Source organism: Saimiri boliviensis, chromosome 15 (assembly GCF_048565385.1).
Source record: "Saimiri boliviensis isolate mSaiBol1 chromosome 15, mSaiBol1.pri, whole genome shotgun sequence".
Taxonomy (NCBI): Eukaryota; Metazoa; Chordata; class Mammalia; order Primates; family Cebidae; genus Saimiri; species Saimiri boliviensis.
Genome location: NC_133463.1, coordinates 52,681,404 through 52,706,262, shown reverse-complemented (window position 1 = coordinate 52,706,262; position 24,859 = coordinate 52,681,404). Strand labels below are relative to the sequence as shown.

The window sequence follows — 24,859 nt, the reverse complement described above, 5'->3', positions numbered from 1 at the left end:
CCATGAGAGATATAAATACTGCAGTCCAGAAGCAGACATTAGGCTTAGTTTATAAACACTTGGCAAACTGTAGCTGCCATAAGGAAGCATCCCTCTTCTCCAACTGCAGGGAGTGGCAATGAACCACAACCCCAGAGGCCAGGCCCTGACATCCCTCTCGTGTTCACACAACGAGGCCATGCTTCCTAGAGGCTACTTCCAACGAATGACAGGGCTCAGCAAGAGTTTTGGGGGCGGGCCTATTGCTGGGGGTGTGGCCCCTCTGACAGGTGTCTGGCTGGAGAACTCCCAGAAGCCTCCCCAACCCTGCCCTAGGCTGTGGGGCCTGCCTTTCCTTCCTCTCTCCTTTACTACGAATCAGATCTGGTCTGAAGCCATACTCTCTCAGTGTGTCTTCTGGCTCCCTCCCAGGCTCCTCTCACAGATGTTTCTCCTAATTTCTTGCATATTTCGTCTTGTCTTGCATCTGCTTCTGGGAAGACCCAGCCAACTCTCTCCTTTCAGTGGGCTCACTTTTCATAGCGTGTCATTTAGATAGCAAATATTAGTTCAACTCACTTCCTGTATTGAAGCTGTGAAATGCAACATATAAGGATAAATGTTTGAAGTGTAACTGTTAAGACTTCTTCCTATCCGAAAGCGTTGACTCTTGTTTTAACTGCAGTGTGACTTTTTTTTCCCCTGAATTTGGCATCTCCTGCCATTCAGGCTGAGCTTTTAAACTCTCAAGTGGCTGTTGAGTTCTGTTATAGCTCTTAACTCTCCCTAGAAACTCTGAACTACTTAGGAACAAAACGGCAATGGCATTTTAAAGAAAAAACATCAGCAATGTAATGACATTAAAAGTAATCTAGAAGATACAGGAAGATAATTCCCATAATACCATTGTCTTAACACAAGAGCTGCCATTTCGGGGGCCCATCCGTGTCCATCCTCTCTCACTTCCTGCTTTTTCCAGAACTCCTCTTTTTCTGGACGGTTATTTGCAGACCTGCCTGAGTTAGGCATGGGCCACCAGCTCTCAGCCCTGGACACACATCAGAATCACCTAAAAATGACCGAAGCCTGGCCCTGAGCTGGATCTTCTCTAACCTGAATCTTTTCTTCTGTTTTAGAGTCCAGAGGCAGAATTCACCTGATCAGACCTCTCAGTATATAGCACTTTACCATTGCCAGTGCATTCCTAGTGCCCATCTTTTTATTTTATATATTATTTTTGACCTCTTCATCCCTCCACTCCCAGCCCCCAGCTATGGGTACCCCATGGGTTTGGGATATGTTCTTTTTTTGAAATGCAGTCTTGCTGTGTCACCCAGGCTGGAGTGCAATGACACAATCTCGGCTCACTACAACCTCCGCCTCCTGGGTTCAAGCGATTCTTCTGTCTCAGCCTCCTGAATAGCTGGGAAGTCAGGCGTGTGCTACCACGCCTGGCTAATTTTTGTATTTTTAGTCAGGGTTTTGCCATATTGGCTAAACTGGTCTCGAACTCCTAATCTCAGGTGATCTGCCCACCTCTGTGTCCCAAGTGCTGGTATTACAGGCATAAGCTCCCGTGCCCAGCCTGGGATATGGTCTTAAATGTGAATCAATTCTTATGAATATGTAATGTTTGTATATATGGGTTTTTAATGTACATTCTGTAAATGTCATTATTTCTTACCTGTTCTCATTCATGTTGTGTTTGAAGATTCTGCCTTGATTGATTTATGAATTCTGCATAGGGTCTGTCACTTCCTACTTTCCATGACCCTGGGAGTGTCTGCCCATGTGGCCTTTAGCTCTTCTCTAGCTGTGGCAGCTCTCCAGTGAGCATCCTCTGTCCCTCGGGGGCCTGTGAGAATTGCTCGGTGGAGAGAGTTCTAGTAGTCCTCAGTTGATTTGGATGCATAGCCAGGTTACAGACCACTGCCCTCCCTCAACAAGTTTAATGATCTTTTAAGGCTTACTTCACACTGATCTTCTACAGGACTGGCTCCTTCCCAACTAAAGTCTGATATTCTTAGACTCCTTTTTTTTTTTTTTTAACTTTGTAAAAATCTCTTTTTAGCTGGGCATGGTGACTCACGCCTGTAATCCCAGTATTTTGGGAGGCCGAGGCTGGTGGATCACCTGAGGTCAGTAGTTTGAGACCAGCCTGGCCAACATGGTGAAACACCATCTCTACTAATAATACAAAAATTACCTGGGCATGGTGGCGCATGCCTGTAATCCCAGCTACTCAGGAGGCTGAGGCAGCAGAATTACTTGAACCCAGGTGGCAGAGGTTGTAGTGAGCCAGGATCGTGCCACTGCACTCCAGCCTGAGCAACAAGAGTGAAACTCTATCTCAATAAAAACTCCAAAAAACAAAAAACAATCAACAAACAAACAAAAAAATCTCCCTGCAAGGGACCTAGAAGTACTAAAGCAGAAGTGATAAATCATATCTTAAATAGGACCCTGTATTCATCTTCTGTGTCGTTGTGACCACAAACTTAGTGGCTTAAAACAACACAAAAGTATTTTCTTTCAATTCTGGAGGTCGGAAGTCCTAAAGTCAAGGTGTCAATGGGACTGAGTTCCTTTTGCAGACTCAACGGGAAAATCTATTTTCTTGCTTCTTTTGGCTCCATGAGGATACCTGCATTCCTCATGACCCCTTGGCTGACATCCCTCTGAGCTCTGCTTGTCCTTGCCTCTCTGCTCTTGAGGGGACCCTCCTGTCTCCCTCTTCTAAGGACTCTGGTGATAATGTTGAGTGCACCTGGATAATCCAGGATCAGCTTCTGATCTTAAACATTTTTAACTTGATCACACATGCAAATTTGACTTAATACTTATTGCCATGTAAAGAAAGCTATCCACTGGTCTAAGGGTTCAGACAGGGACATCTTGGCAAAGAGGGATGTTATTGCCTAACACATGACCATTGAATTTTTTCTTTTCAACTTAATTAGGCTTGTCGTTGCTGTTGTTGTTTTGAAACAGAGCCTCGCTCGATTGCCCAGGCTAGAGAGTAGTGGCATAATCTCGGCTTACTGCAGTCTCTGCCTCCTGGGTTAAAGTGATTCTTGTGCCTTAGCCTCCCAAGTAGCTGGGATTACAGGCGCGCATCACCACGCCTAGCTAATTTTTGAATTTTTAGTAGAGACGGGGTTTCACCATGTTGGCCAGGCTGGTCTTGAACTCCTGTACTCAAGTGATCCACTTGACTCTGCCTCCCAAAGTGCTGGGATTACAGGTGTAGGCCACATGCCCAGCTTGGTTGTTCCCTTTTCTTTTTTTTTTTTTTTTTTTTTCGGCACCTAGTCTTTTATTAGGTTTTTTAAAATTGAAAAGTAGCACAGACTTATTTTGTTACAAGCAAAACAGAGATACATGAGGAAAAAGGTGATGGTTCAGCCCATTCTCCCCTAATAACTCCTTTTGACAAGTAAAGAATGTCAAAAGTTTGACTCAGACTGTCCGTCCATGACCATCCTCATACAAATCTGGGTGTTTTTGTGTTGTGCAATTGTTTTACAGAACCAGGATCACACACTTTAATCTGCAACTTTTTCCTCTTAATGTATTATGGAATCCCTCCAAACCAATCCATAGGGATCTCGCCCATCATTTTTATTAGCAAGTCGTATATTTCACAGGATGGGTAAACTGCATTGATTCAGCTATTCTGTTTTTGGGAGATATTTGGATAGTTTCCCATTTTCCACCCCTTGAAACAAGCTTCCAAACCCATTCTTTGGCTTGTATTCACCAGATCTCTTATTTCAGAAAGATTCCCTACAGTGGAATGCATCAGTCAAAGATATCTCTAGATACGTATTTTAGTAGATCATGCCAGATTATATTCCAAAATTTTAGTAATTTTTACACTCTTACCAGCAAGAAATGTGTGTCCTCTTTACTGCAAAAATAGCCTCCCAGCCAGAATGAAATAGTAAAGCTGTTTATAGTCTATGTTAATTTCACATATGAAAAAAGAGTATGCTGTTGTTTTAATTCATATTTCCATGAAGACCTCAGGGGTTAAGGATATTTTTAATGTTTACTGACTTGCATTTCATCTTCTTTGATTTAATTGCCTATTTGCATTCTTACCCATTGTTTATTTTATTTTGTTATTTTAAGGTATACTTCATTTTTTAAAGGTTTTAGATAACAGAAAAATTGCAAAGATGGTAATGTTCCCATATGCCCAACACCATTTCCTCTAACAGTATCATCTTACATTAGTATGGTCCATTTGTTATTGTTAATGAGCAAATATTCATTTGTTATTATTACTAAAGTCCATATTTTATGGAGGTTTCCTTAGTTCTTAGTATTTATGTAACATCCCTTTTCTGTTTCAAGACCCCATTCTGCATGCCACGTTGCGTTTAGTCATCGCATCTCCTTTGGCTCCTCTTGGCTGTGATGGTTTCTCATATATTCCTTGTTTTTGTTGACCTTGACAGTCTGCGGAGTACAGGCATTTTGCAGGACGTCCCTGTCTGGTGCTGTGTGTGGTGTTTTCCTCACGGTAAGGCGGGTGTGAGGGTGCATGCCCCCCACATGATTTATTGCTGTTGGTGTTGACCTTGGTGACCTGGCTGCAGTATGTTCATTAGGTTTCTTCACTGTGAAGTTACTCTTTCCTCACTTTGCATACTGTGCTCTTTGGAAGGAAGTCGCTAAGTGCAGCCCCTATTTAGAGAGTGGAGACTTTGGCTCCACCTCCTTGAAGGTGGAGTATCTTCATAAATTATTTGGAATTCGTCTGTATGAGAGAATTGTCACACATCTCTCCCATTTAATTTTTTATTCAATTGTTCATTCATAATAGTATAGATGCCTGGAAACTTTATATTTTGGGTTATAATCTAATGCTACTTAATTTTGCTGCTCAAAGTGTTTCAGATTTGACCATTGGGAGCTCTTTTAGTTTGCTCCCATGTCCCTTCAACATGCCCCCACTCATATGGATTGTTTTTAAAGCTCTTCCTTGCTTTCTGGTACTACAAGATGCTCCAGGTTCCCCTGTGTATTTCCTGTTCCATTTCTAGAATCAACCATTTCTCCAAGGACTCTTGATTTCTTAAACTGAAGAATAGTATGAGAAACCAAGGTCTGGGCACAAGATCTGCCCTTTTGTTACTGGGGTGTCATTGTTTCTAGGCTCTCTCAGCTGATAGAGCAAGGAAATACATGTGGGCATACTAACCAGTAACCAGGGGTATGTCCCATTAAACCCCTGACAATTGCATATATATATATATATATATATATATGAAAAATAGGGCACCCAAGATAGGAAGCTAGATGATTGACAGCTAGATAGACACATATCCATATTTCTATGTGAACATAGCTCATTTCTGTGTCTGCAGCTGTAATCCATTACCACATGGATCATGCTTGCCACCTCTGCTTGTTTATTTGTAAATTCCCACTCCAACAGTGGGAAACCTGCTCTCACCATCCAGCAATATCTACTCTTTGCTCAACTCTGGTATACATGTACGGCAGTATCAGAATGTTAACCCATATCCTGATGGGGAAAAATGTTATCAACTAGAGTACAGTGCTTATGTCCTTTTTGCCTTTAGTCTTAGGGAATTCACTTATTCCAAAAGTTACTTAGGTCAGCACCTTTTCCCTCACCCTCTTCAGTGAGATATTTGGATACATTTGTAATACAGTTAGATTATTTTGTCACAGTCTCCGTTCCATGCTGAAATCCCCTTACCTCCTAAGTGATTCTTTAAAAAGTTGCATACATTGGGCCACTCTTTGTGCTGTAAAGTTCTTTCGGTTTTGACAAGTGCATAGTGTCCTGTGCCTACTATCACAGTATCATAAAGAATAGTTTCATCACTATAAAAAATATTCCTCATGCTTTATTCAACCCTCTGTCCCCCTCCCACCATACCGCTGGCAATTGCTGATCTTTCTACTATCTTTATAGTCTTTTTGTTTTGATTTGCTTTTGAGACAGGCTCTCTCACTCTGTTACCCAGGCTGGAGTGCAGTGGCAGGAACACAGCTCACTGCAGCCTTGACCTCCCAGGCTCAGGTTATCCTCTCACCTCAGCCTCCTGAGTAGCTGGTAGTACAGGTGTGGCTTACCAAGCTCAGCTAATTTTTGTACTTGGAAAGATAGGGTTTTCCATGTTGCCCAGGCTGGTCTTGAACTCCTAGGCTCAAGTGCTGGGATTACAGGTATGAGTCACCATGCCTGGCCTCTTTATAGGTTTTTTTTTTTTTTTTTCTAGAATGCCGTATCATTAAAATCATGTAGTATACAGCCTTTCAGACTGGCTTTTTAAATTTAGTGATACACATTCAAGTTTCCTTTATGTGTTTCCCTTGATAGCTCATTTCTTTTTATCATAAAATAAGATTTCATTGGATGGATATGCCCCAGTTTATTCATTCGCCTATTGAGAGACATCTTGTTTGCTTCTAGTTTTTGGACGTTATGAATAAAGCTGCTACGAACATTCTTCTTGCCCATTTTAAAATTGTTTGTCCTCTACTTTTCAAATTGACTACTAAGGATATACATTTTATCAAGCTTCAACTATTTTTTTTTCCTAACCTATTCTTTCTCTATTGGCTTTATTTAGAAATGTAATTGACTAGACCTATATTTCAGCTGTGGCTTCTGGGTACTCAGTCTGTCTTAGATTGCTTTCTTCCAACCTAAGGTTAAAAGATGTTCTTCTGAACTTCTCTGTCCCTCCATATTATGGGAGAGTGCACAGGCTTAGGCAAAAGAGACAGAAATGCTGCACAATAGCAGAGGGAATGGAGGATCATAACTTGGGGTAGCGCAGGGCTTAGCCTATGAATTCTGAGTAGTTTGTCCTTTGGGCTTTCTAGGATCAGCTCTGAGTGAGGGGTTTCATGGGGTCTCTGGACACTGCAGTTCCAGGAGTAAGAAGCTATATGGCCTGACTTTGGAAAAGAAAAATCAGGCCCCAGAGTTGTTTCCCTGGACCTGCCCATCTCATTCCTGCACCCCTTTATTTGTGTGCTCCGTCTGTCTCTCCCCACTAGACCACAAGCGCCATAAAGTTGGGAGCAGGTCTGGCTTTTGAGGCCATCTGCTTTCCCACAGGCCATCATCCCACACACTGAAGCATGTCTGGGGTGATGGCCTGTGGGGAAGCAGAAAAGCAGATAAGGGGGAAGAAAGGAAAGAAAAGAGTGAAAGAAACAAGGAAGGAAGGGAGAAAGGGAGGGACAGAGAGGGGGACGGAGGAAGGATGAAGGAAGGAAGGAAGGAAAAGGAAAGGAAGGAGGGAGAAAAAAGGACACATAAAGAGAAGAAGGGAAAGAAAGAAAAGGGAAGAGGGAAAGGAAGGGGGAAAGGAAGAGGAAGGGAAGGGAAAGGAAAGGAAAGGAAAGATGGAAGGGAAGGGAAGGGAAAGGAAAGGGGAAAGGGGAGGGAAGCAAAGGGGAAAGGGAAGGGAAGGGAAAAGGGAAAAGAAAAGGAAAGGGAGGGAAGGTGAAAGGAAGAAAGAGAGAAAGAAAGAAAGCTGATTATTTTCCATGAACCCTAAAATTCCACTGCAAGCTCTCCTCTGCTCTGCTGTGGGCCTGGGTGTCTGACCGCATGAACTATATCACCAGGGTCCCTTGCCTTCTGGTGTCCCACTGGAGTTGGCCAGGGGGATGCTCTGTGGGTGAGCTGGAGTTGGGGAGCAAAGAGAGGTGGGAGTGTTTGTTCCTCTCACTCCCCACCTGCTGGGCAGTCCTGCTACAGCCCAGCCCTGTGAAGCAGCCCTGGGTCCAGGGCTCCAGCTTTTTCCTGGGCACCAGTGACACTGTTGCTTCCCTCCTCTCTAGGCCCAGTGCAAGGACAGCTGCTAGCTGCTGTGTGCAAGCATCCCTTATTACTCACGTGGAGCCACCCATGCTTCTATAAAGCCACTTCATTAAAGCATGTCAAAATCCCAGCTGACCATCCTGTTTCCTTCCTGGACTCTTGACGGGTCCCTATGGTGGAGGACACAGGGAAGGAAGTAAAGGGAGCCTGGAAGGACAAGGGGGCTTCTTAGAAGACCCTCACTCTCCTTCTCAGGAGAATTAAACCCCCCAAAGACCTGGGGAGTAAGTTCTTGTTATTCCCCTCATTTGTGCACTGAAGGGAGAAGGCGGCCTAAAAAGGATTTGTATGTGAGTCACACAGTATGGCCCGAGTCACTCCCGTCACCACATGGCTAGTGGCTCTTCCTTCCTGTGCCCCGCAGTGCTTGGTTCCATCTCATTAAGAATCCTTGACGTGATGGCATTGTCATTTACCAGTTTATTTATTTTTTAATAGATAGGGCCTTTCTCTGTTGCCCAGGCTGGAGTGAGTACAGTGCTGTGATCTCGGCTCACTGCAACCTCTGCCTCCCAAGCAATTCTCCTGTGGCAGCCTTCTGAGTAGCTAGGATTACAGGCATGCACCATCACGCCTGGCTGATTTTTGTAATTTTAATAGAGACAAAGTTTCACCATGTTGGCCAGGATGGTCTCAAACTCCTGACCTCATGTGATCTGCCCATCTCGGCCTCCCAAAGTGCTGGGATTACAGGTGTGAGCCACTGTGCCTGGCCTCTTATCAATTTATGTGTCTATTTTCCACACTAGATTAAAAATTCCTAAAAGCCAAAGATTTCTGGTCATGGCCATTCTGCAAACTGCCTGGTTTCTTGCAGGCTGCTCTGCATACAGTAAGTCCTCACGTGGGTTCACATGAAGAAGGAATAGAGGCTTCACCCACAGATGAACTCTATGGGTGTACCCTTCTAGAATCTACCCACTTCCTAGGCAGTAGAACCATCCCACTTAGTGACCACCATCCCACTAAGAGCAGAAATTATTCCAACCACATGGGGTTCTACCTCAGAAACCCATGGCCAGTCCCCAAAGGCTAAAAACCATTTGACACCAACGATAGCAGAAGGTGACTAAGCTACTGACTCAAGAAAACCAGCTGCTTCTTCCAAGATCGTCACCTAATCTATGATAAAGTAGTTTTACTCTGACAAATCCTGGCCTCGTGCTTTCCTGCCGCCTTCACTCGGCTCTCCAAGAGTGCCAGCGTGTCTCAATCACTTTTTGTCCCTGTACCCTTATTTCTGTTGCCATCTTCGGTGTAATCTGAAGGATCTGTCCTAGCTCCTAAACACCTCGCTAGGAGAACCTGACCACACACAGGAAACATGAGAGGACCACATCCTCCTATTCCCAAACCAAGAGATGCTCATTAGAAATCTGGGCTGTCCCAGAAAATCTTGAATACATGCTCATTATATTTATATACCAATACTAAGCCTTGATCCATTTCAATTAAAATGGTTTTAATATCCAGAAATAAGGTCAGACACAGTGGCTCATGCCTGTAATCCCAGCACTTTAGGAGGCCAAGCCATGCAGATCACCCACAGGAGTTCGAGACCAGCCTGGCCAACATGGCAAAACCCTGTCTGTACTAAAAATACAAAAATTATCCAGGCATGGTGGCACTTGCCTATAATCCCAGCTACTCAGGAGGCTGAGGCAGGAGAATTGCTTGAACCCAGCAGGCGGAGGTTGCAGTGAGCCGAGATCGCGCCATTGCACTCCAGGCTGGGCAACAAGAAGGAAACTCTGTCCAAAAAACAAAAAAACAAAACAAAAAAAACCAGAAAACCAGAAATATAATTAGAAAAAAAAATGAAGAAAGCTTATTGAAGTGTGTCTGACTATAGTTGTTTCCACAGACGTGGTGACCATATTCTTTCTAATATTAATCCCAAATATTCTATTAGGAGAACATTTCAAATTCCAAATATTGTGATTCTTCTGATGTTGTGTGGTTTTCAATAAAAGCAGTTGTGTGTATAATAAAGTATGATGTTTTCTACACTGCTGTTAAGACTTTTCATCTAAAATCACAAGCCAGAGGACAGCGTCCATTCAGCTCAGCCCTGGGGTCATTCCAGCCCACGTGTCAGGGAATGAAGAAGCCTCCCAAAGATTCCAGCCATTCGGATCTTCCCAGATGAGGGGGATCAAGCATCCCTGCCAGGTCCCATCTGAATTTCTGACCTACAGAATTCATGAGCATGACAAAATAGTTTACAACCCCCGCTCCTAAATTTACAAACCAGAGTAAAACCCTTTTGAGCCCATTTTGCTTAGTTTGGTGAATAACAATGCAGTTATCACTAAAATTTGAGTTGAAAAGAAGGGCTATCTTCCCCCTGAGCCTTTCAGACTGGAAATTCTAGGTATTCTGATGCTTGGTGGCCCTCATCCCACTGAAAGCAGAAGTTATTTCAACCACCTCATCCCCTTGTGGGCACTCTGTACTGTGTGAAGGGAAAGATGACCCACTGACTGCAAGAGCTTCTAACTGGTAGACCAGGTGCCTCGGGAACGGTGACTGTGGGATTTCAAGCACCCTGCCTGGTGTCCTGGCTCCAGGACTCTTCTTGTCACCAACAAATTCTCTGAGACACACTTGAGGGTCTGGAATCATCACCTTTGTCATCTGTCCAAGGCCAGGTTTACATCCACCACGCCGCTGACATTTGTGTGGCTACAACTAGTCCCAGGGCTTGATGTGGCTCAGAGAGAAGGGTATTTAAATCTGACTGTCAAATGCTCTACATTCATCAGGATCCGGAGGCCTAAGCAAGGGGTGTGTTTTGTTTTTGTTTTATACCTTTAGTGACAAGAATGAATACTTACTGCAGCTCCAGACAGGAAGGAAGTGCTTCTGGGTTAGTAATACTTCCCTGTCAGTAATAAAAGCAGTTGCTCCCTGAGGATGCATTCTGAGTCCATCTTCTACCCAGGATCACAAACCATGTGACTCATCCAGGCCTTGGTTGACAGTTGCACTATGTAAAGGCCTAAACCCTATAAACCTCACTGGAATTCATCTGAGTCACCCAGCAACACCCTCTCCCATTACTTGTTTTGCAAACCCACAGTATTCTGGTTTCATCCATTTTAGCTTAACTTTGAAAATATGTCCTCAGCCAAAGAGCTAAATCAGTGTCCCAAACTTTTCCAACCACCATGACACCCATAGGCACTTGAATGGAAGAGGAAGACAGAGAGACAGAAACAGAGAAGAACAGAGATCAAGACAGAGAGAGAAGAAGGAATTTTTGTGCAAGGAGCTGAAATAATTTCAAAACTTACTTATTCCATTAGTTCTGGTGACATAAAGAATTCACTACTTAAAACTATTTTACACTAACTGAAGAACAGTCACCTGAAGATCGTTAATAATATCATTTTATTTGCTTTTTTTGTGTGTGTGACAAAGTCTTGCTCTTGTGGCCCATGCTGGAGTGCAATGGTGCCATCTCAGCTCACTGCTACCCCCGTTTCCTGAGTTCAAGAGATCCTGCCTCAGCCTCCCGAGTAACTGGGATTACAGGTGCCCCGCCACCACACTCAGCTAATTTCTGTATTTTTAGCCGAAATGGGATTTCACCACATTGGGTAGGCTGGTCTCGAACGCCTGACCTCAGGTGATCCACCTGCCTCAGCCTATCAAAGTGCTGGGATTACAGGCGTGAGCCACCACACTCAGCCCAATAATATCATTTTATAAAGCAATCCACATAAGCTTTAAAAGAAATCAAATAATACAAGATAGTCACTGGGTACAGATTCTTCCCAGTCCTACACCTGAGAAATTTAAAATTCATAATTCAGTGAAATAGCTCTTCGGCTGTAGAATATATTCCATGAACACTAAGAAGTGTAATGATTAGGCCAGGTGTGGTGGCTCACACATATAATCCCAGTACTTTGAGAGGCTGAGGCGGTAGGATCACTTGAAGCCAGGAGTTCAAGAATAGCCTGGACAATATATTGAGACCCCATCTCTGAAAAAAAAAAAAAAAAAAAGATAAAATTTGCCAGGCATGGCGGTGTTTGCCTGTAGTCCCAGCTACTCAGGAGGCTGAGGTGGGAGGATTGCTTGAGCCCAGAATTCAAGGCTGCAGTGAGCCAAGATTGTGTCACTGCACTTCAGCCTGGGTGACAGAGCAAGACTCTTTCTCAAAAATAGTAATAATAAAGAAGTGTAATTATCTTCATTGCCCTTAGTTCTACTGTATTACCAAGCGTGTTTATTAGAAGGTGGCACATTTGCCTAATTTATGTGTTCATTCATCACACATGTGCTGGGCAGTGAAGCAGCTCACAGCCTCTCATCTTTCAGTTCCCATCTGAGCTGATTTCTCACTTCTGCCCCTTCAAGAGTCACCCCCATTCCCATCTCCCACCCAGGTAGATGGAGTCAGGTGTTTACAGCTGGACCCTGACTTACAAACCTGCATTAAAGGCCACAGCAGAGCTGTCCAAGGCCTGGGGTTCATCCGACCAGCCAAGGGCACTTTTGAAAACAGCAAATGTTTCTTCTTCCTTCTCCTTTGTATCCACTTCCTCCTCATCCGCAGGAAGCCAGTTAGTTCACGGACTAAGCCCTGCTCTGTACCTTTCCTGCAGGCCTCAGACAGGGCCTTGCACCGAGGCCTGCTTCACCTCCCTGCACCTTCTCTGAGATTGGAGGGCACTTCACTCCCACGCTCTGTGATTTGTTCTTGATTCCACGCTGTCAAGTGCTCTGACAATTACATCATGGAGCTTAGTCTTGCCTTAACATACAGATGCTCCTGGACTGCGAATGACTCAGAGCAGTGGACTCAGTAGATACATCCTTGTCTTCCTAGCAACTCTTTCCCTATGAGGGTAGTGAGCCGACCAAGGCCACCAATTCCCTGAAGGCCAGACTCAGGCTTCCCCGAGGCTTCCTTCCAGTCAGGGATCTGGACAATAAACCTTAGGAATGCCCAGGGCCAGTCTGGAAGGCCCCTTTGGTCTCTCTAGGCCTTGCACATTCCGTTTCTTTGGCTCTCTCTGCCCTCCACCCTCATCCCCTTTATAGCATCCCTCCTTGAGTTTGAGGCATTCATGAAAAGGGGGCTTTTTCTTTCCATCCCTGTTGTATGGCATGGCATCTGGCATTCAAATGATAAAGTCTGGCTGGCAGGTTGATGGATGAATGTGTGAGCTGCTGGACCAACAGAAAGAAGAAAGGGTCAGTGTTCAAGTGAATGAAAGAATGAACTGCTTCTAAGGGTGTCCTGGAATGGCACTCTCCAGAGGACAGGCAGGTTAGGACCTCAGTGGCTTTATAGAAGACACAATAAAATTATTATTGATAAATAATTCAAGTTTGTAAAAACATGTTTTTTGGTATTTATTTTCCACATTTAAGAAGCAGTGGTGGGTATCCCATTGACTCTAGAGTGAAATTTCTTCAAAATCATTTTCCAAAAATTTATACCTTAGAAAATAGAATATTTATAAACATATATTCAAAACATGGCAAGACACTTGTACAGAAAATTTTTTGAAATGTTCAATGTATTTTATTCACCACCTGTATTAGAGAGTCATTATTTTTCTTAATTAAAAGCAGCATATGTCTGTTACCACCGTCAATATTCTGTAGCCTTGAACTTGAAGGAAGCTTTTTGGTTTGTGAATTTTTGTTTGTTTGTCTTGCTCTGTTGCCCAGGGTGGAGTGCAGGAGGATAGTCACAGCTCACTGTGACTTGATCTCCTAGGCTTTAAGTGATCCTCCTGCCTCAGCCTCTCAGGTAGCTAGGACCACAAGCATGCGCCATCACACCCATTTTTTTTATTTTTTATTTTTAGTAGAGGTGAGGTCTTGCTATGTTGCTCAGACTGGTCTCGAGCTCCTGGGCTCAAGTGATCCTCTCACCTCAGCCCCCCAAAGTGCTGAGATTACAGATGAGAGCCACTGTGCCCCGCCGAAAGGAAGCTTTTAAAAGAAAAGGCTGGGATAGCTTTAATATCCCATCCAGAGCTTCTCAACCTTAGCTGCATTCTTAAAACACTTGGGAAGCTTTTAAAAGTCACAATGCCCAGCTTGCATCTCAAGTCTATTGCGTTAGATTCTCTGGAGAATCGCTTCTCGGCCCTTTGACTAAGATCAAGTGTAGATTCTCTGGAGAAAGGACATAGACATCTGTGTTTTGTTTTAGTTTTTGCCTTTTTTTAGTTTTTAAGCTTTGATTGAGTTTTGTTTTTTATGTTTTGTTTGGCATCCATATTTTTAAAGAGCCCCAAGTGCTTCCCATGTGCAGCCAAAGCTGAGAACTACTGCTTTCACCCACATGCAGCTGAAACTCATGAAAAGACTTACTGTGCAAACTGGAGGGTTTTATCTTCCCTCTGAGAGTCAGATTTGAAACCAGCCAGTGTCCTCCTTCTGATTCTTCCCCAGAATCTCGTTCTTTCTTTACCCTTATTTCAATCCTGGTAATAAAGAATGGCTCCCAGGCTGTGTCCTCCAGGTAGATCCAAGGTCAGGTGACTTACGCTATCATTTTGTGAAAGCTGTGCCTCTCCACTTCTGAACTTTGAATTGAACTTCTGTGTCTAAAAGCAGTTTCAGAAATTAAGAAAAGGAAACAGGCCAGGTGCAGTGACTGACGCCTGTAATCCCAACATTTTGGAAGGTCGAAGTAAGTGGATTGCCTGAGCTCAGGAGTTCAAGACCTGCATGGCAAAATCCTGTCTCCACCAAAAATACAAAACTTAGCCTGCTTTGGTAACGTTCACCTGGAGTCCCATCTACACAGGAGGCTGAGGTGGGAGGATCACTGGAGCCCAGGAGATCAAGGCTACAGTAAGCCATGATTGCACCACTGTACTCCAGCCTTCGTGACAGAGCAAGACCTTGTCTCAAAGAAGAAAGAGAGAGAGAGAGAGAGAGAGAGAGAGAGACAGAGACAGAGAGACAGAGACAGAAGGAAGGAAGGAAAGAAGGGAGGGAGGAAGGAAGGAAAGGAAGAGAGAAAGAAAAAACGAGAAAGAAAGAAAAAAGAAGAAAGAAAGAAAAGAGAAAAGCCAGGCGCAGTGGCTCATGCCTGTAATCCCAGCCCTTTGAGAGGCCAGAGTGGGTGGATCACCTGAGGTCAGGAGTTTGAGACCAGCCTGACCAACATGGTGAAACCATGTCTCTACTAAAACAATTAGCCAGGCATGGTTCTGCACACCTGTAATCCTAGCTACTCGGGAGGCTGAAGCAGAAGAATCACTTGAACCCAAGAGACAGAGGTTGTAGTGAGCTGAGACTGCACCACTGCACTCCCGTCTGGAGGACAGAGCAAGACTCTGTCTGAAAAAAAAAGAAAGGAAAAAAAAAAAAGAAAAAAAAAGATAGTTGTAATAAATCTCAAGCAGGTTGGCTGGTGTGTTAGGTTTTGGTTTCGCTTTTGTTTTGTTTTTATGTTTTGTTTGGCATCCATATACTAACCAGAGCTGGCCAATCCCCCAATCACAGGAATGTCGAAAAATGACAAGGTACACAGTCGCCACCCTGCCTTGGCCAGCAAACACGCCCCTTGTCCCACCGACCACCCCATACTTTTAGTATTCTGATCATTGTCCAGTGAAACCACAACCCCATTGTGCTTGGGGAGTCTCTTTCCAGAACTCCCTACTGCAGTAGCTTTGAAAAAGTGTTTGCCTTCAACTCTTCCTACTCTATTTCTGCTTTGACCATTTGGTTTCTGGACTAGGCCATTTCACTGGATCATCTGGGAAAACAGTGTCTGGGGATACCCACAAAAAGTGTGCGTCCTGGCGTTTGGAGGTAGTTGGGTATGGAGGAGGGAGTGGGAGGGTGTATCTCACCGTATCATCCTTCCATTCCCGTCCACTAATTCTTCCGATGTTCACTAACTCTGCAGGGCTCCTGTAGTGGGTTTAACCAAAAGACATTCACACAACACCAGCAGATTGCAGTTATGTATTCAGTTTCCTACGTTCTTAAACAATAGGGGCCATGGGAAGGAGAAGAGAAACGTTGGGAGAGCTGCCTGGCTGGAGTAACTGGCTTCTGTTAAGCAATGGGTTCCTACGCACACTTTACAAAATCATCTTCCTACAGGAAAATCGGCTTCCACAGGGATAACACGGGTTGCAAGGGTCACATGGGTTGCAGGGGTTGCAGGGGTTGCAGGGGCTACAGGGGCTACACGGGTTGCAGGGGCTGCAGGGGTTGCAGGGAGAAGTGCAGGGGTAGCAAGGAGACTCAATCTTGACACAACTGCCGAGCCCGTAGGAGTACGTTACATCCTTCTCATCCACACAGGGCGGCAAGCTGAACTCTTTGCAGATGTTCATGTAGCTGTACTTTTTCGATCCGAGGCAGTCGTACCTGTTCTCCCGCTCAGCCGACACGCATACCTTTCCATCCTTCACTCGAACTTTGACTTGATCAGGTTCAAAGCCGCATACATTCACCGATCCTAAAATGTTACTGCTACAGCAAGAGGAAGCCAGAATTCTATTTGTTGTTCTTCTCAGTCTGGAATTGAGAAAAGGGAAAGGGCGGGAGGAAGCTCAGAACTCGGAATCCAGACACAGCTTGAGAAGCAATATTTTGACTTCTCTCTTTTGAAATAGAAGAAGTTAACACTAGCCATTGTGAAAATAAAATTTACACAAATGCATGAAGTAGAAAGTGTGAGTTCACCCATGTGAATCACACTGCCTCACAAGGACACCTCTGTTAACAATGAATGTTGCCTGGCCTTCCAAATCCTTCTCTTCTATTTAAATACCAGCTCCTTCTCTTATTAGTTATGGAACCCTTTGTTCCTTAACCCCTTTGTGCCTCAGTCTTCTCATATGCAAAATGGAGATAATAATAATAATGCCTGCATCATATAGGACTATTGAAGGATTAGATAAGATTATGATATTTTACTTAACACTGTGCGTGGCACATTACAAGTCCTGCTTTAATTATGACTACTCTCATTATTATCACTACAATTAAGTTATATATAGCTATAATTAAATTATATATAAATTACATTTTATATTTACATGGATTAAAAAATGGAATATGACTAATAAGATACCATTTAAAATCTGCATGTTAGTGATGGCTGTCACCTCTAGAACCCAGCCCTACTGCTTCATTGGACAGGTGTTAGCTCTGGCAATTGCACCAAGACAGCCTCAAAGCTCAGTCAATGGCAGGAGAGCCGTTGCCTGGCTCTGCCCAGCAGGCCCTGGCTCCTCCAGGCTGGGAAGCCACTCTAGGCTCTGGACAGCTGGCACCAGCAGAAATGCAGTCAGCTGGGTGGGGCTGTGTTGATAAGATACAGAACAGCCTGCAAGTGGTGTCCCAAATCAGGATCCCAACAGCTTGCAAGAGCTGATAGTACACGTCTCTTCCCGACTCCCCATTTAGTACTGTATGCCGATAGCTTGAAATTAATCGTAGTCATGATGAAGATACCTACACCACGGAAATCGGAAAATGCCACATATCAGGGCTCTCCTCTGTCCCCACTGCAGAGCTACCATGGTTCCTACAGAGCTGCCTTGTTGCTATTCAGCAGTTCTACTGTGTAAATCCTTAATAAAAATAATAACGGCAGCTCACACTAATTGATCAGTTATGATATGTCAAGAGATAGTAAAGCAAAGTGCCTAAGAGTAGACTCTGGAATTGGAGTATCTAGGTTTAAATCTTGGCTCTGCCATGTGGATAACTACTTCTCTGTGCCTCAGTTTCCTCATCTGTAAAACTGGGGCAATAAAAATAGCAACATCATTGGGTTGCTGTGAGGCTTAAATTAGTTAATGCAAGAAAATATTTACAGTAGTGCTTGGCACATAGGATGTTAGGCTTTTGTCTTTTTTTTTGCTGTGGAAGGTGCTAATCATGTTAAAGGCATATTTTATTTAATCTTCACAATAACTCTGTGATGCCCATGTAATTATCACTACATCACTTTTGTATGTTGAATTTTGTTTATGCAGTTACTTTTCTCGTTACGTAAGTTATACAAGTTCGTTGTAGAAGATTCAACATACAGATAGGTAAACATATGGAATATTTTTAAAATACCTGTAATCTTATATAACACTTAGCATTTTGGTGTTTGACACGTGTGTGTGTGTGTGTGTATGTGTGTGTGTGTTTCTATATGCGTGTAGAAAGAGTTTTGTGTGTGTTCTTATGAAATCATGCTATATATATTGATTTTTATCTGTATTTTTCATTTGAGCCCTAACATGATTAGATTAACAGTTTGCATGTTCACTACCCTTGTACTGAAAGTTACAAATCGAGACTCTTCTTAGTGGCTAATAATGAAATGATCAAATAGAACTCGGTCCCAGAAGACACTGAGGCAAACAGAAACAACTTGTGTAATATACCCAGAGGACTGTACCAGTCATTCAGCCCCATTTCTACCTCTGGCCCCATGAAACCCGGGGGTGGCATGGGGCATGGTTGTCTTTCTTGCCCTGGGTGTGCCAGGGTACCCTATGCCACACTAAAGAGAAAGGAAGAGAACTGTGGACTCTTTGAAATCTTTATCTTTGTGAGGTAAGCAGGAGAACAAGCCATCATGCTGGATGGGCAGAAAATAGCTCACAAAGATGCAGGGAACCAGCCTAAACTCTAGGCATGGTGCCCTCTCTGGATGGATTGCAGGCTTAAAGCCAGAGCAGCAAAGCCCCGGGGGAAGCACAGAGCAAGGTGGGCACTTTCTGGGCCTTTCAGGACTCTCCCGTGGTGTGTGCATGGGCTGAGAATCAAACTTCTGTTTAGCTCAGATCTTCTCATATGAGATGAGAAATATCAAATCCTGCCAAGGTAATGCAGCTGGGCCTTCTAAAGGAGGACCAAGGACTCCAACTAGCAGTCCTTGCTAGTGGCCCTGGCTACGGCCACAGCTGGTTTTGGCAAAGCCCTCTTGACCTCCACAGAAGCTGGATCTGGGAGCCAGGTCTACAAGCCCAAGTCGGTGCCCAGATTCATCTCCTCTAAGTAACCTGAATCCCAGGGCACAATTTCATGTATTTTGTGCTTGGGTTCCTTCTTTTCCTCTATTCCTGTTACTTTGGCTCCTGTGGCTCTGTGACAGCTGCACAAGGGTCTCGCAAACATCTTCAGGAAGTCGCCCAAAAGGTCTTGGCCGATCATCCTTCCTTTTCTTTTTGCGTTGAAGTCAGTGGTTATCAGGGAAGATATGTTGGTTTAGGGGAAACTGCAGAAGCCACATTTTACTCATCAGACTCAACTCTGAAATTGTAATTTGACTCCTGCCTGCTGATGTGCCTATCACCCCACCTGGAATTTTCCGTGGCTCTATGGGGTACTGAGCAAAGGGAGTTTGCCTGCTATGCTTGTTACCATGAGGGCAAAGCTTAGCCTCAGTAAACATAGGGAAATCAGCTCCTTTGCAGAAGCCTCTTAGGAAAGCTGGGGAAAGGTAGCAGCCAGCCAGTGCCTGTGTCTGCCTCTCTGTGTGGCCTCCTCTCCTCCCTACTAATGCTGAATTTCAGCTGGATGAACAATCAAACTCCCAAATAAGAAACATGCTGGTCACACCAATGATGAGCCGCATACCTAGCCATCTTCTCAAAGATATGCATCAGATGCAACCTGGTCATGAATAAAGTAATGAAGTTGTCAAAAATGTCTACCTCTACCAGGGAACCAGGTGGGGCAGGCCTTCCTCTAAGCTTCACTGGAGTACTTTGCTTTTTCTCCTGAATTTAGCCCCATCTCAAAGACCCATTTAAACTTGATCCCTCTCTTTCCAACACATCTTTCTCTTTCTCTTCTCCTTTCTTCTTCCTTTCTCTTGTTTTCCAGCCTTTTCTCTCTTCACCAGGCTTTTGGGTTGATACTGAGGACAATGTCACTCAGCAGGAAGCCGGGCAGCATGGCACAGATGCATGACTCTCCAGCAGAGTTTGTTAAAACACAGGTGGCTGATTAACTAGGCGTGATTGTTCACACCTCTAATCCCACTTACTTAGGAGGCTGAGGCAGGAGAATCACTTGAACCTGGGAGGCAGAAGCTGCAGTGAGCCAGGATCACACCACTGCACTCCAGCCTGGGCAACAGAGCCAGCGGGTCTAGGGTGGAGCTGAGAAGCTGCATTTCTAACATGCTTCAGGTAATGTTACTAATCAGGTTCAGGGGCCACACTTTGAGAACCACTGACCAGAGATTAAGCTCATGGATTCCAGACTCAGGCACACACGGCTTTAAGTCTTGGCTCTGCCACCACCTAGTGATCAAGAACATTGCCCCTGAATCTGTTTCATTGTAAGATGACCAAGATAATATCACCCAACATGTCACCCATGTTATAAGACTTAAATGAACATGAAGTGCTAGGAACGGAGTTTCACTCAATAAAGTGTAAGTCTTTATCAAGCTGCACCAGGCTCCCCCTTACATGGACTTGCCCTAAATCTGAAGCTTTATATCTTATGTCAGGACCTTAAAGAGTAAAGTCAAACCAAATCATGGCAATGCATTTGGTCTAGATGGGGAGCAACTCTTACCCGCACAGCCAGGGGTGACGGAGCTCCGAGGACTATGGCTGTGAAGAGTCTATGATGAGAGAGAGGCAGCCAAGGGCCCAACTCACTTCCACCTCTGCAGAGGACACAGGGAAGCAAGGGAGAGCTCCTCTCAATGAGGTTGGGAGAGCCAGTCTTTGACCAGCCAGAAAGCCCCGTAGGGCTCACCTATACTCCAACCTCTGGGTCAGAGAATGGGAGAGACTGGAAAATTTTCTGCGAGGGCTTAGACCTGGGCAACGCACCTCTAAATCCACAAAGAGCTCACCATAAGGCCTGACTATCATCAGCCTCACCAAGTAAGTGGATTCCGTGAAAACTTCATCCTCAGAGCATGAAGGGGGAACCAAGAAATAAGAAGGCAGATTTTTGAAGTTTTGAGAGTGCCCCTAGTGTGGGGATTTCAAGGGACTTTTTCACTGAGATTCGTGCCAACCACAGACACTTGGGTACATGGACAGAAACATGGTCTCAGGATTAGTTTCTAGGTACCAGTAAAGAGTACAGCTGTAAATCAAGGTTCATTTGTTCACGAGGACTGCCAGGTGTCCTGGCCACACAGGACACCCGTGAATTAGATAATAAACTCGTAGGGCAGGATTGAGGAGGGCCGGGGTTTTGTTTCTCCAGCTTTAAGACAGAGGACAGGGAAGCCCATTGGAATGTGGTGGTGAATCAGGCACAACTTGAATCAGGTTGGCGGCCTGGCTTCCCATAAAGGAAACCAGTGCAGTCCCTCAACCCTCTAAATCCAGAAGAGGGAGGAAGAGACAGGGGAACTGCCTGCCTCTTGGGAAGGAAAAGCGGATATCGAAGAAGCTAAAGAAATAAAAGTGCTTACCTGGGTCTCTACTAAGGAAGACACTGCCAGAATGCTGTCTTCTGAAGCAGCAGCCCAGTAAACAATGGAAATGGATTGGATTTTCTTTCCTTTTACTTTCCTTCTCTTTTTCGAAACAAGGTCTCTTTCTATCGCCCAGGCTTGAGTGCAGTAGCATAATCACAGCTCACTGCAGTCCCGACCTCCCAGGCTCAAGCAATCCTCCAAACTCAGCCTCCTGAGTATCGGGGACCCCAAGCATGTGCCGCCACCACGCTCTGCTAATTTTTTTATTTTTATTTTTTGTAGAGATGGGGGGTCTCCTTGTGTTGCCCAGGCTGGTCTTGAACTCCTGGACTCAAGCAATTCTTCCATTACAACCTCCCAAAGTTCTGGGATTACAAGGGTGAACCACTGCACCCAGCTTGGATTGGATTTTCTATGCCCAGTCTAAGAAACACCACACACGTGCAGGCACACACACACACACACACACACACACACACACATACACATACACCCCAATCAAATAACATATAGTCAGGAGTGCTCAAGAAATCTGTGGGATGAATTAAAAAATTATTGGCCGAGTCTTTGTTTGTTAGTAAGGAGGACCCAGAGATACAGCAAATTGACTCTAACATAGAAAAACAGTTTCTAGGGGACCAAGGCAAGTAGAGACTAGAGTCTTTACTTCCCATTGGGCAAAGAACCTTCTGGACAACACAGCCTGCCATCTGAAAGGATATGTCATAGCTAACCGACCTCCTCGCATTCTTTAAAGGGGAGGAAGGTCATGTGAATATGAATTCTAAACTCAAAAAGCCTTGGGCAAGCTTTCACACCTAAGATTGTTTAAAAAAAATTGAACCAACATGATATTTCTGTATCTATTTAATTATGGATCAGGAGCTAGCTTAGAGATAAGAAAAAAGGTATCACACTAGAAGAAGAAAGAAGCTCTACAGTTGGGTCTTCTGGGATTGAGGCTAGTATCCTTAACATTTTCACCCATATTCAGGAAAATCGAATGCTTAGGTAAGTGACACTAGTCTTTCTGGAGAGTGAAATGTCAAGTTGTCAAAAATAGAGCACAGAAATTTCACAAAATAGTGTGAATGGGAAGAGATAGAGGACAAACCTGAGGTCATTTCTAAAATGCACTTGGAGTTATCACTCCTGAGATCCAGGAACTAATGTAAAGACGTCACCAGCTTCACATACTGCCCGCAGGCACGGGAAAAACAGGCAAAGACCTGGGTGCTGTCAGGAAGAGCATCACAAACCGGAGAAAGCATTACCTCTTGCCTAAACTACACTGCCCAGAATTAAGCATGAAGTTCTTTCTACTGCATGTCAAAAAACAAGGCTCCTGAAAGAGGCATTAAGAGAGTAGATGGCACAGGACAGAGGCACTGTCATCAGTGGAGTCTGGGGAGAGGAGAGCAGCCAGCACATAGAGGCTGGAAAGGCCTGGACAAGGGTATTCAAGTATCCAAAGGTAGGAGGAGAGTGGCTACCGATCTGCTCACAAGGAACCTTAACTTGGACCAAGTATTTTAAAAAGAGCCCCTGCCTCACAGTGTGAGCAATTTATGTAACTTGAAACCCTAAGAAATAAAAATAAACATTGGTTCAGACTATAGATGAATTTACAGGTCAAAGCTCCCAAGCTATCTATGAGGGAGGGTCATTCCTGACCATTGGTGGCTGGTGACCTGGACAATAATTGTCTTTTTGTTTTGTTTTGTTTTGGATTTTAGTTGAGATGGGGTTTCACCATGTTAGGCAGACTGGTCTTGAACTCTTGACCTCAGGTAATCTGCCCACCTTGGCCTCCCAAAGTGCCAGGATTTCAGGCGTGAGCCATTGCATCCGGCCTCCTATTGTCCAAAGAAACCTCACCGTCACTGTTCTCAAGAGACTCTGTCTGTCTGTCTATCTATCTATCTATCTATCTATCTGTCTATCTATCTATCTATCTGTCTGTCTTTCAGTTTTTCTGCACTTTGCTTGTTTGATTTAATACATCAATATGTAAAATGCTTCATCACACCTTTTTACATTTACTTATTATTCCAGCGTTTGAGTGTATTTTCATTTATTTAACAAGGGACAGCACTTTCAATCACCTTTTTCATCAATAGGAACTAACTACATGCCATATGTAAAAAGTTAGAAATGGAGAGCTTTCTCCAGGCAAAAAGAAAATATAATCAAAGAACAATTTTTTAAACTGACTCTTTTAAGTTGCCCAATTCAATTAAAAAGCCTTTCAAGTCTATTCTGAAAGCTACAGCTCAGCCCCGTCATTTATCTGCAAGACCTTTGCTAGAGTTGGAGGGGAGGCCAACATGATAGACCTAATTTCAGATACAAGGTAAGTCTTTTGTCTGGAGTTGGGGGATAGGAAGATGATATTCCCACAAAACCAAGACAGGGCCTCTATTGTTCAATTTGCTCGCCTGCTTGTAAAGCCTCTGGCACACATTAAGGATTTGATCAATTATTATTACTTCTCCTCTAGTCATTTCTGTAAGTCCAAATATACTCAAATCACTTTACTCATAACCAGGAAAAATGTTTAGTTTGCTGCTTTCAATGGCTTTTTAATGACACCCCCTGTTTGTTCCCCTCATTAAAGCCGCGTTATTTATCATACTGGCATTCTTGCTATAAACCACCAACGACCGTACCAGTCAACATCGTTACCTTGTCTTTTGAGAACCCTACAATTCCCATCATGGACTCATTTACTCTTCTTCCCTTAAATCTTTCCTAAGTCACCAGGGTCATTATCCTGAACCCTTTTAATCTTTGTTCAAGTATTGATTGTCACATATTTTTTCCTTATTCCACCTTATAAGGCTAATATACCAACTATAAAAATCTAAAAATAAGTTCATTTACTTGGCAAGCTCTCGCTTCTCATCTTCTATGGCTCTAATGGCTTTCCTCTCTAAACTTCTGAGAGATGGTCGCAGGCAGTAAAGCTTGTAGTCACACAGGCAGCATGGGTAGAGATCACACAGGCCACAAGAGCGTGATCGCTTGGAATAGCACAGGCAGTACGGATATGGGTGCAAGTCGCAACAGCAATAGGGGTGCATATACAGGTCGCACAGGCAGCGCGTGCTAAATTCGTCGATGCATCTCAGTTGCCTTAGTTCTCTGTCCACCTTCTTTATGTCCCTTCTGACACTGTCCAAGAGACAACTCAGTGCAGCCATTACAGACACACCTTATTGTTCTGTGAGTACCCTCGGGAAATGGCACTCAGGGGAAAAAATTGTTCTAAGCCCTTCTCAGAAGTTGCTTTTAAAAATAAATGAGGCACGCATGACTCACTTACTTAAAAGCTTGTGTTCTATGACCTCACTGCCCTGTAAAGTATGTCATAGTCTTCTGGTTACCATGTGAACTGGACACAGTCATGGTCTCCAGAGACCCTTCTTAGAGTCACAGAGCTGCTCTCAGAACCACACTCATGTTGAGATTTCATTCACCCTCAAGGAGGATGGGTCTCCCAAGCGGGCGCATCCCGCTTGGGAGACTTTGGGGTGCATGAGCATTAACGTCCTTGTCTTGTGTGTGTTCTGGGGACCAGCCACGGCTGTGAATGTGTGTTT

General features: G+C 44.2%; 1 protein-coding gene across 1 annotated transcript; it reads right to left on the bottom strand.

Moving 5' to 3' along the window:
• Positions 1-15,796: 15,796 nt before the first annotated feature.
• ODF1 (outer dense fiber of sperm tails 1) lies at positions 15,797-24,599 on the bottom strand. The gene is made up of 2 exons (XM_003940675.4): positions 24,141-24,599; positions 15,797-16,372 (listed from the first exon to the last, which is right to left on the bottom strand). Exons 1-2 carry the CDS (start codon positions 24,458-24,460, stop codon positions 15,931-15,933), a joined length of 762 nt encoding a protein of 253 aa, XP_003940724.1. The 5' UTR covers positions 24,461-24,599; the 3' UTR covers positions 15,797-15,930.
• Positions 24,600-24,859: the final 260 nt, after the last annotated feature.